Below are 16,044 nucleotides of genomic sequence, written 5' to 3' on the forward strand. Positions count from 1 at the left end.
CGGAAGAAACCTACGTTGAGGTGAAACAGAGTGCAGAAGCAGTAGGGCTAGCAATAAATACAAATAAAACAAAGCTACTCATACAAACCAGATCAAATAGACCGGTGCAACAACACTTTATTGACGATATAGAACATGTAAATAGATTCACATACCTAGGAATGGATCTGGTCGCAAGCAATGAAGAAGAACCGGAAATAAATAGAAGGCTTGTGCTGGCAAATAAAGCCTATTTCGCGATGGGCCACATATTCAAATCGCGAGACGTACACCGGAAAACAAAACTCCGGGTCTATAAAACAATAATCAGGCCCATAGTAAGTTATGGTTGCGAAACATGGGTGGTGACACAGAAATCTGCCAATGCATTAGATGTGTTTGAAAGAAAAATATTACGTAGGATCCTGGGCCCAATAAGTGAAAACAACAACTGGCGAATTAGGTACAATAGAGAAATATACGAGCAATATAGCGAACCACCTCTAGCACAACATACTAAACTGCAGAGATTACGATGGGCAGGGCACGTGGTCCGCATGCATGAGAATAGAATCCCCAGAAAATTATTAAATGCAAGAATGCAGGGAAAAAGACCTGTTGGAAGACCTAAAAAGAGATGGGAAGATGAAGTCGATGAGGATGCCAGGAACTGCCTGGGAACGCGTTCATGGAAAAGAACAGCGGTAAATAGAGATGGTTGGAGAAGCCTGTTGAAGGAGGCCAAGGCCCGATTTGGGCTGTAGCGCCATTGGATGGATGGACTTTAAGTATATTAAGACTTAATTTGGGTAACTTAATTTAAGTTACTTAGTCCATGCATATCTCTGTAACTTTTATTTCTTATCATTTTAAAATCATCATTATCAAGGCTTTTCATTCCTGATATAGCGTTTGTCACTTTTACTTAGAGCTCTTTGATTCGCTTATTGCGGTGAATTCTCAGCATTCTTCTTGTGTATTGACAAAGTTTGTTCTATGACTTGGCTTTCGTTACAGTTTTCTTCCACTCATTTCGATCTATGCGTAGGTCCGTCCAGTTTATCACTTTCAGTATTTTGATATCATTACCTGCTCCTCCCATCTCTATCTAGGTCTTTCCCTTGGTTTTTCAGTTTCTGGCTTCCATCTGGTGACCTTAATCAGTAGGTCGTCTTTCCTTCTTTCTATATTATTTCATGGTTCATTCTTTTTCTCATTTCTCCGTTTTCCATTCTTATCGGGCCCATAATTATTTTCTTTTCGAATATTCTTAATTTGTCTTCATATTTATCTGTGAGGACATTGTCTCAGTTGCGTATGTAACTACTAGATTGAGTGTAACTCTTCTTTCTTCTTTTTATTTACCTCTTTCCTGTGTTATTTGCTTCTGTTAGATTTTTCTTTAGGGTTATCTCATATTGTTCTCTTAGTTCCATGTTCATCTTCTTTTGTTTTGCCTTGTTCTCTCAATTTTAATTACCTTCATTTATATTTCTTCTATTAATAGAAAGTGGCCCGCGTCCGCATTTGCCCCTCTAAATGAGCTGACGTCATGCACTATTGTTTTCCATTTTTTTTATATTAATATGTGGTCTATCTGATTTTGCCATATCTGTTGTACCATGTTTCAGCCATGTTACTTTATCTTCTCATCTGTGCTTTAAGTTTGTGCTCATGATGTAACTGTTTGTTATTGCTACTAGGAGGCATAATTTTCTTCCATTATCGTATTATCGTCTGTCTCATCGTGAATAGTTTTGGACTATTGATTATTTCCAAAAAAGAGGGCTAAAAGGAACTAAAACGTTAAAGTTAAATTTATTGCTTCATATGCATGGTCAATGGACTCCCAAATATGAAAAAACGCGGAGTGCTACTATTTAAAGGGGTGCGTTATTGAGTGAATTAGTCCCCATGCACTAAGGTGCATTTGGGTGAATTTTATGCACCTTTCATACATATGCATCTACAGAAAAGTTATTCAGAATTAAATTTCCTATCAAAATTATTACCATTTTAACTCAAAAATATTATTTTTGGGTTAAAATATATTCAAAAACGAAGCAAAAAAAAACACGATACAACGCGATTTTTCTTTTTTATCCCATAAAACCGCGGAGTGCTATCATTTAAAGGGGTAAGATCTTGAGAAAGTGGTGAATTAGTCCCTATGCACTAGGGTGCATTTGGGTGAATTCTAAGCACTTTTCGTATATATACATCTACAGAAATGTTTAAAATTAAATTTCAAGAGTCAAAAGTAATTTTTTTGACAAAAATATATTCAAAAAACGAAGCAAAAAAAAACGCGATTTTTCTTTTTTGTCCTATAACTCTATACCACGAAGGTATAGGTATAGGCCACAGAAACAAACTTCTATCCTTCCTCTTTAAAATGACGTTTATTCGAAGTCCTTAGGATTTATAGTATGGGAGATACGTTTTTCCTATTTTTTTTTTAATAAATTAAATTATTAAATAAATTATCTTTAAAATGGTCTATTGTAGAAGGTTCTAGGACTAATTTTAAGCAAGATATGGTTCTTCAATCTTCTCTACTTATAACGATTTTTGAAGTTTTACTGCTATTTTTTTAATTTCTTATAACTTTTTTCTTGTACATTTAGGTATATGCATTACTAAATAAAAAAGAAAGCTTATTTTCTATACTTAAAAAATGGTCTTTTGTGTAATATTCTTTGACTAACGGTAACGATATGGTTCGTCAAAGTTTGATGCTTGCTACGATTTTTACTAGCTTTTACGGGTATTTTTTTAATTGCTAGTTATATTTACTATTTCCTTTCCGTACATTTAGTTGCCACATACACAGGGCCGCCGCTAACGTATTGGCCGCCCGTGTGCAACTTAATATTTGCCGCCCCCCTTCCAACACTTTAGACATACATACTGTTATTTAAAGAAATGTGAAGAAGATGCATAATATAACAATAATAATTTGTAAATAGATAATTATTTACTTGAACATTTAGACTAATCTCCATGATTCAATGTCCATATATTATCCTAATGTATATCCTAATATCCTATCCTAATATCCTAATTTAAACGTCCATTATCCTAATTTAATAACCATGATCCAACGTCCAGAATATGTATGTCTTAATATCCTAATTTAAACGTCCATTTAATTAAAATAAACCGTGAATAGAAACATAAACACATAAAAAAACTAAAAACGCACTTTTCGGGCTTTCGTCTCGGAAAACTTTTTGACAATATCTTTAATGTCCAATGTCACACACACTTCATGTTCAATAGATAACATTGCAGAAAGCAGAAACACATCTTACTACAATTGTTATTTGTTCTACGTGCGCCCCAATGTTTTTTCTCCATTTCATATAATTTTTGATGAGCAGAGTCAACTGTTAATCCTTTTTTTAATGTTGTAGATAGTTCAAACAGTTTTTGAGAATATTTTATATGAGCTGCACCGGATTCATGTCTTTTTTAAATAACAGCTAAATGTTGCAAGTCACTTACCCCATTAATTCCACTAAGTAATTGTCGGCTGCTTTCATCACAACAAAATAGTTTACAAGGTGCACAAAAAACACTATTTAGTGATAATGAGTAAAGTAAACACGGGCGATGAATTTGGTCTTGATTAGGTAATGTGCGGTAATATAAAGTTTCTGAAAATTTCCTATTATTTGTATCTCTGGAGAAGTTAATTTTTGTAATTTGCTGAGGAAAATTTTCAACAACAAATTGAACTTCACTTGGATTCATATTTGCAGGTCATTTTCCAGGATCATCTGAAACCAAATATATGCTGGAACTTCCTACACTGCAATCCAGATTAACTGGAACATTAATTGTTCTGTCTTGGTCGGTGGTTTCAGGTTCAGGCGTTTCAGCATTAGTACTCGCACTATCGCTATTATTGTCATCAAATCATCCGTCTCTATCCGCAGGAATATTCAATTTTTTGGTACTTTTTTATATGGTTTGGACTTTGCTTGAAGTTGAAGGTCCTAAATTTATATCCGAGTCTTCTATATTTTCATGTATGTTTTTCATCAAAAATGATTCCAGTGCACCGCTAAGTTTATTTTTCTCCTCAGTTTTTGCCTCTTTTATTTTTCTATATTAAAAACCTGAAAGTCATTTTCCTTTTCTTTCGGACATTTTGAAATTATCACTTAAGAACGAAGCCGGGCGGATTTAACAAAATAAATCCAAAAACACTGCAAATAAGTGGTCCAAATAATGTTTCTCCAAATAATATGTAGCCGTAACGCATATACGAATAAAATTGCTCTGATCTCGACGTTACTTCGAAATACAGTACCTACTGTGCAAAAGAAACGGATACAGTACTATATTTTACAAACGAAATCGTCTATCAAAAGCGTGTCTAAATTCATCGAATTCTCAACTAAGACTGAACATAAGACATAATAACCCATCTATAAATATAACCATAGGAACAATATTATAACAGAAACTTTACAACCACTTGTCTAAATTCTTGTAAAGTATCTACGTGTGAAATCTCAAATAACTGGAGTCCGAAAGCCGCCAGCCGCTTTGAATTAAAAAGTATTCCCGAAACTGCTTTATGACTGTACCTACAAAAGGGCGGCAGTTCATACAATAAATAATATTTTTTGAAATTTTTTTTGGATTAGGATGAAAAAAAGAAGTATACATGATAAATGAAACACATTTAAGTATTATCACGTACTGAATAATTATTATTGTTTGGAATATTAGAGTTCACAGAATTATCTAAATCATCATCATTATCATCATCAATGGCGCTACAACTCTTCGTGAGTCTTTGCCGCGTTTACTATTGCCTTCCATGTTTGTCGGTCCTGTGCCAGTAATTCCCATTTTCGCACTCCCATTTTTTCTAGATCTTCTTTGACTGCATCTTTCCACCTTTTTCTAGGCCGCCCTACAGACCTTCTTCCCTCTGGCCTTTCCCAGAACACATTGTTTATAAGGCGATTGTCGTTACTGCGTATCACATGTCCTGCCCATTATCTTTAGTTAGTTTAATTATCTGAATCATTACTATTTAATTATTCGAATTTATTTTCGTTTTAAAAAAGTATTATCATCAGTGGACTGCTTTTGGCCGCCCGTGTGCGATGCACACTTGGCACACATGGTAGCGGCGGCCCTGCACATACATATCGTTGCAAGCATCACAATTTGACGAAGCATATTTTGTTGGTTACCGTTAGTCCTAGAATATTTTAAAATAGACTATTTTACAGTACAGAAAATAAGTTTTTTTTTTATTTAGTAATGCATATGCCTAAATATGCAAGAAAAGGGTTATAATGAGCAATTTAAAAATTAACCGAAGTTATTAGCAAAAATCGGTAAAAGTAGGAAACCTTGAAGAACCATATCTTGCTCAAAGTCCTAGAACCTTCCACAATAGACCATTTTAAAGGTAATTGATTTTTCATTCTTCATTGAAACTAATAAATTTACCGTTGCATATGCCTTGTTGCAGTTATCGAACAATGTGTGCGAATAAATAGGGAAAATAGCCCAAAAATGGTGTGACTGGCGAACTTTGAAAAATCGTATCTTGGACGCTATGAATACTAAGGACCTCTATCAAACGTCATTTTGAACAGGACGCATCTATAGAAGTTTTTTCTATAGAAGAGGCAATGTCTATACATATACCTCTGAGGAAAAAAGTTATGGGGTAAAAAAGAAAAATCGAGTTTTTTCGTTTTTTGAATATATTTTTGACTTTAAAAGGTGTCATTTCGATAGGAAATTTAATTTTGAACAACTTTTCTGTAGGGATGATGGGACTGTTTCATGAAGACACAAGCTGTAGATTATGTAGCAGAGGTCCTGAAACAGTCAACCATAACTTACGTAACTGTGAGTCTCGCAGAGGGAAAACACTTTTCGGAGATATTATTAAGTGATCAATAACATATGGTACCCATCCTCTAAACTTGTATACGTTGGTATAGGGTTCCAGAATCATGGAATGGGTATCGTGAGTGAATGGAAGATGTGCATAAGCCAACTGGCTACAGTACAACCGGTTTAAAACAGACTGCTTCCATGAAACAAAAATGTGGCGAAAATAAGAATGCTTAGATGGATGAGTGGAGCAACAAAAAAGTATAAAACCCAGAATGAATATATTAGGGGAAGTCTAGGGGTAGCACCAATTAATTCTCAAATGAGAGGGCATAGGTTAAAATGGTTAGGGCATGTTCAACGCCGCATCTTGCGACTTAATACGAAGAATTGCTGATTTGAAGGTTTGAAAGGAGTAGAAGAGGAAGGCCAAAGAAGACTGGTGATACACACTTAGGCAAGACATGTCGGTAAAAGGGATTGATATTGGTATGACCTAAGATAGGAATTTATGGCGAAATGTAACTGGGGAATCCGACCCCGCATATTGAATAAGGCAAAGAAAATGATGATGATATTAGGATGGATACATTTTTTTTCTTAACCCTTTAAACGCCGAATCATTAAAAACTGTAAACAAATTTCAACTATCCATAAAAAAGATGTTATTGGGATATCTTTTATAATTTTGTTTTGTGAAAAAAAAAATAAAATGCTGTTTTTGAGAAAAAAACCATGTTCCCAAAATGGGAACGTTGGCATCTATAAGTCACAACATATAACAAAGTAATATCATTGCAGTAAAAACATATTTTATTCCATATATTATAACAAAACTAACAAAATTTAATGTTACAAATAATATGTTAGCAAGGTGAGTGATATTTATCAAAACAAAAATTTTTATGTAGACGCTTTTCACATTTAGTACACTCTAAGCGTGTGTTTCTTTGGCATACAGTACATCTACCTTGTGATGTACTTTTAGAAATATGATTTATTCCATCAAATCGTATATCTCTAAGAACTGGACAAGTTGGACCACCTTTTCTTTTTCTTGAGCTTGCTCCAACTTTGATTAGCGCCATAGCAACATTTCTTCGAAAATCCAAATGAGTTATAGTACTTTCAGGATTTACGTGTTGGTAGAAACGGAATGCTGCTACCACCGCTAAATTTAAGGAGTGAGAAAATAAATTCCACCACCATTTTTTTGATCTTAATCTTGGACGATAACTAGCACACATTCTATCGCAAAGGTCGACACCACCCATTCCAAAATTGTACTTCTTGATCAAATTTGGTTGTGGAACTTCTTTTCTATTTTCAGATTTTACTCTTCTTGTCGCATTTTGGAGCGGACTGATGGAGAAATGATTGCTTGCTATTGTAACTGCAGCGTTGTCATTCCACTTGACGCAAATAACTGTACCATCGGATTTGTAATCAAATGTTCCCCGATCGTGCTTCTTTATTGTTTTTCATGATACCAATGGACATTTATTTATTCTGTTCTCACGCACAGTTCCACATGCCCGAATACCTCTATCACACAAGCTTGACAATAGTGAATAACTGGTGAAGAAATTGTCAAAAAATACATTATGGTTGTTGGGGTTCTCAATTACTTCTAACATTTTATTTACAACGTGGGAACCTAAAGGCATCTTTCTATCTATTGTTTTACCGCAGTATATCTCTAAATTATAGGGGAATCCATCTTGTCCGCATAACATCCATATTTTGAAACCGAATCGTATTGGTTTATTTTTTATGAACATCTTAGCCGAGTGATGCCCATGATACGGAATCATCGATTCATCTATGCTGAGATTTTCATGGAAAACTCCAAATTTTTTGAAGTTTTGTTTCAGCATATCATATATTTCTGCAACTTTTGCAACTTTATTACCAACTGGAAGGTTGGCATTATCACAAATATGAAGATAACGTTTTATAAGTCGGAACCTTTGCCGACTCATTATTTTCGAAAAAATTGGAGCCTGCATGTCATCTGCAGTAGACCAGTAATCATCCTCAGAAGGAACATGGTGATATCCGCTTATCAAAAGTAACCCCAAAAACTGACGAAGTTCTTCCTCAGAAACAGTAAAGTTGTGAATATTTTTATCTCTATGAGCGTAGAGTTCGGTATTATGACGAATAAATTGAACTATTTCAGATGTAAAAAATAATGAAAAAATTTCGAACTCAGATTTGCCCAAGTGTTCATCGCCTACTCTTGGTGGTGTGGAAGCTTGAGCTTGAATTCCAACCTTCTCACTCTTTTTCCATTTACGTTGAACCGATACATTTTCTTCCTTATCTTCGTCGGAAGATTCATAAGCGTGAATTTCTACTTCACCGGGTACTTCGTCTGGTATATCAGGAATATCTAACACCTGATCGTCAATAGTATCCTCGTCGCTTTCAGTACCTTGATCAGCTGAATCAGGTGGAAGAATAACAATATCCACTGGTTCTGCGGACGTTGAAGCTTCCACATCGTCGAGTGCATGTATTAGAAATCTATGCCTTCGTATAGATGATCTAAGTGTATAAAAATATATCTAAGTATTATGCTTTTTTTTGTTGCCACCAACTTACCCATAAAAACTTTTTGGATCCAAAGATATATCCATTTTTTCACTGAAATAAAACTAAAACTCAAAATTATTATAAACACCACGTGTTTTCTTCGTCGTAACGTCGTGACGACTAATCCAAGCCGTTACAATTACGCGCGGTCATTCTCTAGGGAACCTTGAATAACAGTGTTTCGCTGTTGCCAACGTTCCCATTTTGGGAACAATGAATGCTGAACGTGATATCTTTAGAAATAAGTTACGTAAATGTGTTTTTTGTAAATATTTCCTTTATATAATTCATTTACTGTATTTCTATTCAAAAATAAATCACAGTTTGGTACATATCGACTCCCAGTAACAACTTTAGCACAAAAAAGCAAGTGATATGAATTTGGACGTCATTTTGCGCGGTTTCTAGATGAATCCCGTAAGTAAAAAAAACATTTCAGCTAACAGAAAGTAAGAATGGGACATACAGAAAGCATATTTGTTACAATATTTGAAAATATTTCAATATTTTCTGAATCCAACTTATTTTTTACTGTGTTCCCAAAATGGGAACGTTGGCGTTTAAAAGGTTAACTTCCCAATGTATTCACAACCTTTAATATAATTAGAATAAGTAAATCGGTGAAATATTTAACATCGGGCTTGAAGAAAGTTGCCCGTTGACAATTTCGTATACATTTTTGGCATTGGATCAGTATCACAATGTCTTTTGGTTTGGTTGGGCTTCTGCGACTAGCTTATAGGTTATAGATCGACTGGAGTCTTTACTTAAGTCTTCGTCATACAAGTCATCTCATTAAAATTTTGAGCCAGATTATTGGGTTGGTCTGTTAGTCCCTGTCCATATAGTTGGTTAAGTTCGGTGACTTATTCCGTAACAGTTGGTGCAACGTGCCATGGAGCAGTAGATATCATTCGGAAGATTTTGATTGAAATCTTTCCAAAATGTTGATGCTAGAGTTAGCTTCTGTTCGTCATATTTGAATTCCATAAATCCAGATGAATTTTAGAATAACTTATATATCAAATCTTCCGTCCTATTAACCAGTATAGCTTGATGAGTTTAAATCCCAGCTGTTTCCGTTTGGTAAAGATGGGTTTCCTCCATGTAAACCTAGGATCCAAATACATTCCCAAGTATTTTATGTCTTCCTTCTGTAACAGAGGACGATCTTTTAATGATACTGGAGGACAATGCCTCTTGCAGTTTGTAAATTATATTATATATTACGTTTATGTTAACATGGACTCTATGTTATGTTAAAAAACGGATCTTCGTACGAAGAGATTACTGCATAAGTTGCTGTTGTGACTGGTGAGACTCCAGCCGTACTTGGGTAAAGTCTGTTGTACTCGTCATGGTGTTTTACAAGGTAATGGCGGTCTGGCGGGTAGGACTTTAGCGTTTGGAAGTAATTCTTGGGAATGAATGTTCTGATTTTGTATAGGAGACCATTACATCAAATGCCTGGGAGAAGTCTAAGAAGATTCTGGATACATATTTTCTGTTATCCAGTGATGAACGTATTTGCTGGAAAATCAGTTCAATTTGTTCAGTGGTAGCTTGCTGTGGTGTAAAGCCGAACTGGTGATAGGTATTATTTGTTTGTCACTTAAAACTGGCTCTTAATAATTCATAATAATAAATCTTTTATTTAATAATTTTAAGTCCAACCACCGCATAAGGACATATGCTGTTTGCAGCCGCCCACTGTAGATCAGACGCTGCGTACATGATTCTCTTCTACGAATAAGCCGCGCTATCACTTCCGCCGAATTGTCCGTTGCGAATGTTTTTTGTCTTTGTTTGTATCCAAGACAAGGGGCCCTTACGAAGTTCTATCAGCCGGGCCAGCTGATTCTTATTTTTATAGAGGTGTTACTCCTATATTCTTCCTCTTTTTTGGGTGCTTGGGATCGGCTGTATCGGGTACAGAGCTACTCAGTTCACTCCACAACCAATGCAGGTAGAGGCAAAGAATATACCAATATTAATATTTACACTTCGTCTATTTGCTACGGTATTATATGCATTCCAAGGTTTTTGCTAACATCAGATACAGCTTGGAAAAGAAGACGAGATTATAAATATTTCCATTCGTATATCGGTAGCTAATAAACAACCTGTCAATCAGTATACGAGTAGCTTATTCTAATGAATGACAGAGAAACAAATATAATACTATGACATTTTTTGTCCCTGGCAGAGAATACTATGAGATTATATTTACTTCTATCGATTCAAAGTGTTTAATCTGCATATATACACAAAAAATTATTAATTGACCTTCGTATTTACATCTCTTTTTTAATTGTCAGGAATCTGTCATTCCAAATGTTATTCTCCTGTTCTGATTCTTTTTTTTTTCACCTTATTTTTAGCTGTTTCCGAGTCTTTTATACTTGACTCCCCATTGTTTAACTTTTTGGGTATACTACACTCGCGATCATAAAATCCGGGTCACCTTGAAAATCACCGATATTTCATTTTTAACGAGCTTTATCGTAAATAATAATAACACAAATACAAACTAATGCATGTTAACATGCAACAAAGAATTTCAATAGTGCCGATTTCGCGGGAAAGCGCACACTTCCCAAAATGAACGGTACCTGTAACTCCGCTTGTTTTAAATGTCTCATTTGTGCTTCGACTTTCTGTTCAAACGCAACGAACAAACGTTTATTATTGCCACCATTAGTGTTTATTAGTGCCATTATTAGTGTTTATTATTGTTTATTTTGCCAAAAATACCCTTGACTGTTGTTGAAACGGCACAAATTGTTGCTCTTGTGAAAGACGGTCACACTCAACGGCAAGTCGCAAGAACTGTTGGCGTAAGCCTTTCTACGGTTCAACGAGTGCTTCAACGCTTTCAGTAGAAGGGTTTGCTATCCAGACGACCTGGCTCTGGACGAAGAAGAATGACCACGGTACGAGATGACCGTTTTCTTGTGTTTCAGGCTTTACGAAACCGGACCTCAACTGCGATTATGCATCGAAATCGTCTACAGGAAGTACGAAATGGCAATGTTAGCGTTGCAACAGTCAGGAGAAGACTTCGTTCTTTTGGACTATCTTCTTGGGTATTGGCTACAGGACCACCACTTCGCCTGGCGCATCGAGTTGCACGACTAGCTTTTGCTCGACAATACGCGCATTGGGGAATTAACGATTGGAGCAAAGAGTTATTCTCAGATGAATTCCGTTTCTGCCTAACTGGATCCGATGGACGTGTAAGAGTTTGGAGGAGAACCGGTGAATGATTTTCACAAGCTTGCATTGCTCCAAGAATGCCATTTGGTGGAGGCTCGGTCATGGCTTGGGGAGGTGTATCTTCCGACTTCCGCACAGAATTACCCTTCATCGAAAATGGGTCCTTAACTGCACGAAGGGACATTACGGAGATTCTGGAAGAACATGTTATGCATGCCATGGCAAGGCTTGGAGAAAACGTCGTTTTTATGCAGAACAACGCGCGAAAGCACGTTGCCACGATCAGTATGCAATACTTGGACGAGGTTGGAATTACGAGGTTACCCTATCCTAGGTCTCCGGACCTGAATCCCATCGAACATATCTGGGACGATTTGAAAAAACGTATTCAACCCCTAACATCTCCTCCTAACAACGGACAGGAGCTTAAGGATCTGTTAGTGAGAGAGTGGAATAACATACCACAACATGTAATCCGGAGAAAAATTGAGAGTATGCCCCGTCGTCTGCAAGAGGTCATTAGAGCAAGTGGAGGCAATACACGATATTAGTCATTGAAATTTCACTGACATTTTACCACGTTCTGTATTTTCCATTTTTTTCGTATGCCTGTTTTATCAATAATTTGGTTTGTTTCCAGCTTTTTCAATAAAAACAATAAAAAACCGTTTTTTTTTTCAAACCAAACATTGATGACAAATAAAAAATACGTTAACCTAAAAAAAAGGTTATTACTCCACCAGACGCAAAAATATTCCAGAAACTTGAAATTTTCCAGGTGATCCGGATTTTATGATCGCGAGTGTACTAGTTCGTATAGTTTCCGCTCATGGTCTGTTCTTGATAAACTTCAAATACTTGTATGTAGACAGAAAATTAGAAATCAACTATGTTTTTTGCATTTGTGGTTAATTCCCAAAATATCTTAATTAAAACTAGGTTTAATAACACAAAAAAATTAATATTTAACACCATATATTATTGTAAAATTAAAAAAAAAATTTATTTTTACAGGCCGTTGGTTGTGCACTCAATGTTCTTGGTTTTGGAGAGTCAATGGCTGAACTGATCGGTCTTGGTGACTCAAAATGGGCTGTACGAATAGTTGCCATAGCAGCTGTACTTCTTTTAAGCATCATTAACGTTGCAGGAGTTAAATGGGTTATTAAACTGCAGTTTATCCTGTTGTTGATATTGCTCTCCGCGGGGCTAGATTTTATGGTTGGCAGCTTTGTACATACAGAGGAAGGTATGCCAAAAATATACTGCATTACATATTATAATTACTACGAATAGTTTTTTACTTAAACTGCGCTACAAAATTAACCACCACTTTTTTAAAATTATAAAATTATTTGAAGTGAATGATTACTTTTAATGTATTAACTGTCTGACAAATAGGCTTTTCACCTCCTATGACTAAAAAAAGTTAACCATGTATATTGTTTTTAACAAGCAGAAGCCGTTTAAAGGAAGTCGGATTAAGCACTAGAAGACCGGCTCAGCACTCTTGGCTTGGGTTAAATAATATACATTTTAGTTCCATCAGGATTTTTCTGTCACATAACGCACTATCACAGATAACTCAAACTATTACTTTTCAAAATAATTTCATCATTCTATTTAATTAGTACTATGTATTATCCTAATTATTAGTTACTCTCCTAAATTAGTTTAAATTAGTAATCTATTTTCAAACATTGCAGATATGTTTTGACCTACTAAATTCTTCACCTTTTCCTTCAAATCTTCACTGTTTCAATCGTTGCTCTGATTATGCTCTAAATATATATGGCTTTAGCACTGTGTCCTGATGTATTACTACTGATGTATGACATGAAACATTACTAGGCCTGTTCAAAAACAAATTTTCATTCTTATCATAAACGTCTTAACAATGTTTTTTTCCAATTTTTAATACTAATTTGTCATTCTTTTCAGTTTTAATTTTATGTTATTGTTACAGATAAAGGTGTAGAAGGTTGGGTCAGCGACAATATGGAGAAAAATATGTGGTCAAACTATACCGAAGGCTACAGTTGGTTTACAGTGTATGGAGTGTTTTTTCCTACAATAACTGGAGTTCTATCTGGTATCAATATGAGTGGAGACTTAAAAGCACCATCGACGAACATCCCAAACGGTACATTAGCTGCAATCGGAACAGCAACCTTTCTCTACCTCGTTTTTATATTGTTCTTGGGAGCTACGTGTACAAGAGCTATTCTTTTAACAAATTTTATGATAGCTGAAGATGTATCTGTCATTGGAGTTTTATTTTTAGCCGGGCTTTATGTGTCATCTATGTCAAGTTGCTTGGGAGCTATGTATGGCACCCCTAGAGTGCTACAGTCAATTGCGTTAGAAAATGTTATACCTGGAATAGGATCACTCGGAAAAGGGGTAAGTTATCGAAGTGAAATGATGTACTCGTTTAAATTTAACGTGAGCAAACCAAAATAATATTAACCATTAAAAAGAAAAGATAATGAAAGGGTCTAGCCGGTTAAAATGGTGACAATTGCCTGCAGTTCTTTTCAAAAACTAAAAGTTTCCTCATGTATTCTCAGATCCTCAGACTCTCACATAACCTCAAGAAAATGTGATTTTCGTTTTTAATAATATCTTCGGTTCTAATTCTCGTTGGTGGTTATTTCTTTTTCTATGTGGAAGGTTTTTTATTATCTTCAACATGATTTTTTTCGTTTTTTTTTTGTGCGGAATTCAAATAGTATCCTAAATAGATATATGAATTATCTTAGATTTTTAGAAGTGGTGCATTATGGTCCAAAACTAAAAAATATAAATCATAAATAATATACAAATATTTGACTGTGTGTTAAATACGCTCCCTAATTAATTTTACGGTAATAACGATAAAAAACCACAACAGTAAATTATTCAAATTAGTTTATAATGCTTATTTGCAGTCTAGTTAATTTTTAAAGCTTTGCCATAAATCACACGAAATATTGTGATTTACAGTAGGATCTTCGAGTTTAGGGTAGCCCAGTGCCGTCATCTGTTTTATTTAGTCAAGGTGTTTTTCGATCTCAATGGCTTCTAACCATTGAGATCTAAGCCAAATCTTCGAAGGCTATTTTATGAGCTGTTTGAAAATGATGCTAGATAGGGCAGATATTGAGCCGGATTTGGGGACTGAAATAAAATGTTTATAGTTTCTATTTTGAATTATTGGGTTGGATTCATGTTTGTAAGATCGATGGCAAATGTGCAGGAAATTTTATAAACTATGATTCTAATCTAGACGAAGACGTAGACCAAGGCTGAGATGTAGGGATGGTGTAGATGAGGATGCCAGAAAGATCGGTGTTGTCAATTGGCATCAAACTGCACCTAATAAGACCAAATGGAGAAATCCGATTAGGAAGGTGGACGGTCAACTCGGAATGTAGCACCAATGATAATCATGATGATGTTTCTAGTGTTGTTTGATGAATTTGACTTGGTGGGAAGTAAATATTATTTTTATAACATGTGATTTGAGAACTTTATCTATGTTGTCAGTGACATCTTTGGGAAAAAGCAGTAAAGTGTTGTGAACAGTGTCCGATTCTTTAGATTTCAAGTGGGTATATATATATATATATATATATATATATATATATATATATATATATATATATATATATATATATATATATATATATATATATATATATATATATATATATGTAAATACTTTTTTCTTTTTGGGTGCTAAACAAACCTACTTGTGCTTTGGCAGAGCATACTATCGATCTAGACCATAAGATAGATTTCAACAATGTAAAAATATTAGCCAGAGAGAAAAATAAATTGAAGAGAACTTTCTTAGAAATGGTACATATCAGCAAGAGTGATAATAACAATCTTAATAAGAGATCTGAGATCCAGAATCTTAGCAAAATTTACAATTTTATATTGACTTTTGACTGAACTATTTTGCATCTCAGAGTTTTCTTTGTTTCTTTTCTTTTTTTAAAATTTCATTATTAATTGAATATTTGTGATCAAACTTCAGTTACTAATTCAGTTTTGTTTTGTTTGAGTTATTATTTTTTCTAATCCTATTTACTAAATACTATTTTCTTTCTATTGCTTATGTTATAAATAACATTTTTAATTTCCCGCTTAATTTCAAGTTGGTAATACAGTTGGTAGTACTCAAAATTCATAAACAGTATTTTGTGAGACGTTATTTTCAAAGTTGTTTTTTGTATTTTCTCCAAACTATTTAAACAATAATTGTCCACCCACTTTCTTTTTCTGCTCGTGAAATGTGACTGAAATCAAGCCTGCAACGACGACTGTTTTAACATGTCGTCCTTCATTTTGTTTTTAACTTTTAACGTATTTAGTAATTTTTAAAGTGTT

The 16,044-nt window shown here is 34.7% G+C and overlaps 1 protein-coding gene across 2 annotated transcripts in view; it reads left to right on the forward strand.

The window, feature by feature from the left end:
* LOC140451813 (solute carrier family 12 member 8) overlaps nucleotides 1-16,044 on the forward strand; it is a 47,408-nt gene that overhangs the window by 15,006 nt on the left and 16,358 nt on the right. For both annotated transcript variants that reach the window (XM_072545682.1, XM_072545681.1), the window contains exons 5-6: nucleotides 12,682-12,916; nucleotides 13,634-14,070. In XM_072545682.1, coding sequence (XP_072401783.1) covers nucleotides 12,682-12,916; nucleotides 13,634-14,070 — 672 coding nt within the window. The remainder of the gene's footprint in view (nucleotides 1-12,681; nucleotides 12,917-13,633; nucleotides 14,071-16,044) is intronic.

Source organism: Diabrotica undecimpunctata, chromosome 10 (assembly GCF_040954645.1).
Source record: "Diabrotica undecimpunctata isolate CICGRU chromosome 10, icDiaUnde3, whole genome shotgun sequence".
Taxonomy (NCBI): Eukaryota; Metazoa; Arthropoda; class Insecta; order Coleoptera; family Chrysomelidae; genus Diabrotica; species Diabrotica undecimpunctata.